Consider the following 2,001-nt stretch of genomic DNA (forward strand, 5'->3'; position numbering starts at 1 on the left):
CTAATAAAACCCTTAGAAATTGGAATATAAAATCAAGGCAACCACAGAAAGAGGGTTAGAGAACTCTTTGAGAACAAAAGGTGGAGGGTTCCCCATGGATGGCTATGGAGGACAATGGTAGTTGTGGCAATTGGGATGTTGTAACATGCATCTAAATAGGTATGGACCTATATATGATGTTGTAAACTACTGTTACCTCAATAAAAAAACACAATGATAAAACAGCTAAATGATTGACTTAATGTCAATTTGTATGAATATAATAATGGTATCATATGTTCAGATAAATGTAATATTTACTACTTCATATAATAATAAAATTCCTTTACTATTGACAATAATTGTTTGGCATTAATTGAATGTATTTAGACTAACTTTACTTTTTGACAAGAGCTACTAGAAAATTTTAAATTACCTATGTGACTCACATTGCATTTCTATCAGTGATGCTCTAGATATTCTAGTTAACACAGAAAGGGAAAAAAGGTGAATAAGAGGAACCATGATTATTACTTCTTAGAGAAGAATATTGGAAACACTCTTTTCATGGCTCTAAGGACTTCCTTATTCCTTAGACTGTAGATAATGGGATTGAGCATGGGGGTTAGAATGGTGTAGAAAACTGCCAGCTTCTTATCTTCTGCTGGGGAGCGGAGATTCTTAGGCCTGAGATAGGTATAGACAAAAGGTGCATAGTAAAATGTCACCACAGTTAAATGTGTGAAACAAGTGCTGAAGCCCTTCCTTCTTCCCTCTTTGGAGGGCATATGGTAGACAACAAAAAGCACCCGACCATAGGAAGCAGTGATTCCAAGGAAAGGAATGAGGAGAAACAGACTTGAGCTCACAAAAACCATGTACTCATAGACCCAGTTGTCCAAACAAGCTAAAGTCACCAAGGCTGGGATATCACAGAAGAAGTGTTCAATGGCCCTGGATTGGCAGTAAGGAATATGGAGGGCATAGACTGTGTGTGCTAAGGAATTGATGGACCCCAAGATCCAAGATCCTATGATCATCTTCACACACATACTTTTACTCATACGGATGGGATAATGCAGAGGGTGGCAGATGGCCACATATCGGTCATAGGCCATGGAGGATAGGAGTAAACCCTCAGAACCTGCCATAGTTGAAAAGAAGAAGCACTGGAACCCACATCCCAGGAAGGAGATACCTTTCTGACCTGAGAAGAAGTTGAATGCCATCTTGGGAATAGTGGTGCACAAGTAGATCAGGTCCATGAGGGAGAGCTGGCTGAGGAGAATGTACATTGGAGTGTGGAGCCGGGGATCCACACGGATGAGGTGAATCATGGTTAAGTTTCCCAGTGAGGCAACACAGAATATGAAGATGATAAGGAGTAAGAGAAGCAAGCCAGTTTGATTTGGGGGAAGCAACCCCAACAAAATGAAATCATTGGAAGTTAGATTCCATTTCTCCATGAAAACTTAATGCTTGTTAAACTTCCTTGAAAGAAAAAAAAAACAAAAAAATAAAAGTCTGGAACATGAAATGAAAAGAAACAATTACATAAAAATGGGTTCTGACTTTGTTAGTTATAATGAATTGCTTTTTTTTGCAATATGATAGCTTCCAGTGAGTCCTATTCATTAACAAATGGAATGATGCTCCTCAAGTTTTCCCTGGTAGCAGCTTGGAAATTGAATTTTTTGTAGAAAGCCTAGTATCATAGTCAGCAAAGGTAAGAAGATCACTAACTCATTACTACCTACATAATTCTTTCAGTTCAGCTGGCCTTCTCAACTGATCTTATTTCAGATAAATCTTCTTTGCCTTTCCCAAAAATGTTTCAACAATCCAAAATCACTGTTTTAAACTGCAAAGTCATCATATGCTATTTAAGAGCCTCCCTAGTTATAAAATATGCTGTGCAGATGCTATATTTTATTATGATATTTTCATTTTCTGATGACCTACAGAGACCAGAATCAAAACAAACAGGTAGTCACTGACAGGTAGTCATGTAGGTGAATTGCA

At 37.8% G+C, this 2,001-nt stretch overlaps 1 protein-coding gene across 1 annotated transcript; it reads right to left on the bottom strand.

Annotated features, from left to right (window-relative positions):
• Nucleotides 1–509: 509 nt before the first annotated feature.
• Nucleotides 510–1,445, bottom strand: LOC119242659 (olfactory receptor 2L13-like). The gene has a single exon (XM_037508177.1). The coding sequence runs from the start codon at nucleotides 1,443–1,445 to the stop codon at nucleotides 510–512; it is 936 nt and encodes a 311-aa protein (XP_037364074.1).
• Between the last annotated feature and the right edge of the window lie 556 nt (nucleotides 1,446–2,001).

Source organism: Talpa occidentalis, unplaced genomic scaffold (genome assembly GCF_014898055.3).
Source record: "Talpa occidentalis isolate TD23 unplaced genomic scaffold, MPIMG_talOcc4v2.1 talOcc4.13, whole genome shotgun sequence".
NCBI lineage: Eukaryota > Metazoa > Chordata > Mammalia > Eulipotyphla > Talpidae > Talpa > Talpa occidentalis.

Coding starts and splice junctions, on each gene's coding strand:
- LOC119242659 (XM_037508177.1), bottom strand. CDS start 1,445: ATGGAGAAATGGAATCTAACTTCCAATGATTTCATTTTGTTGGGGTTG.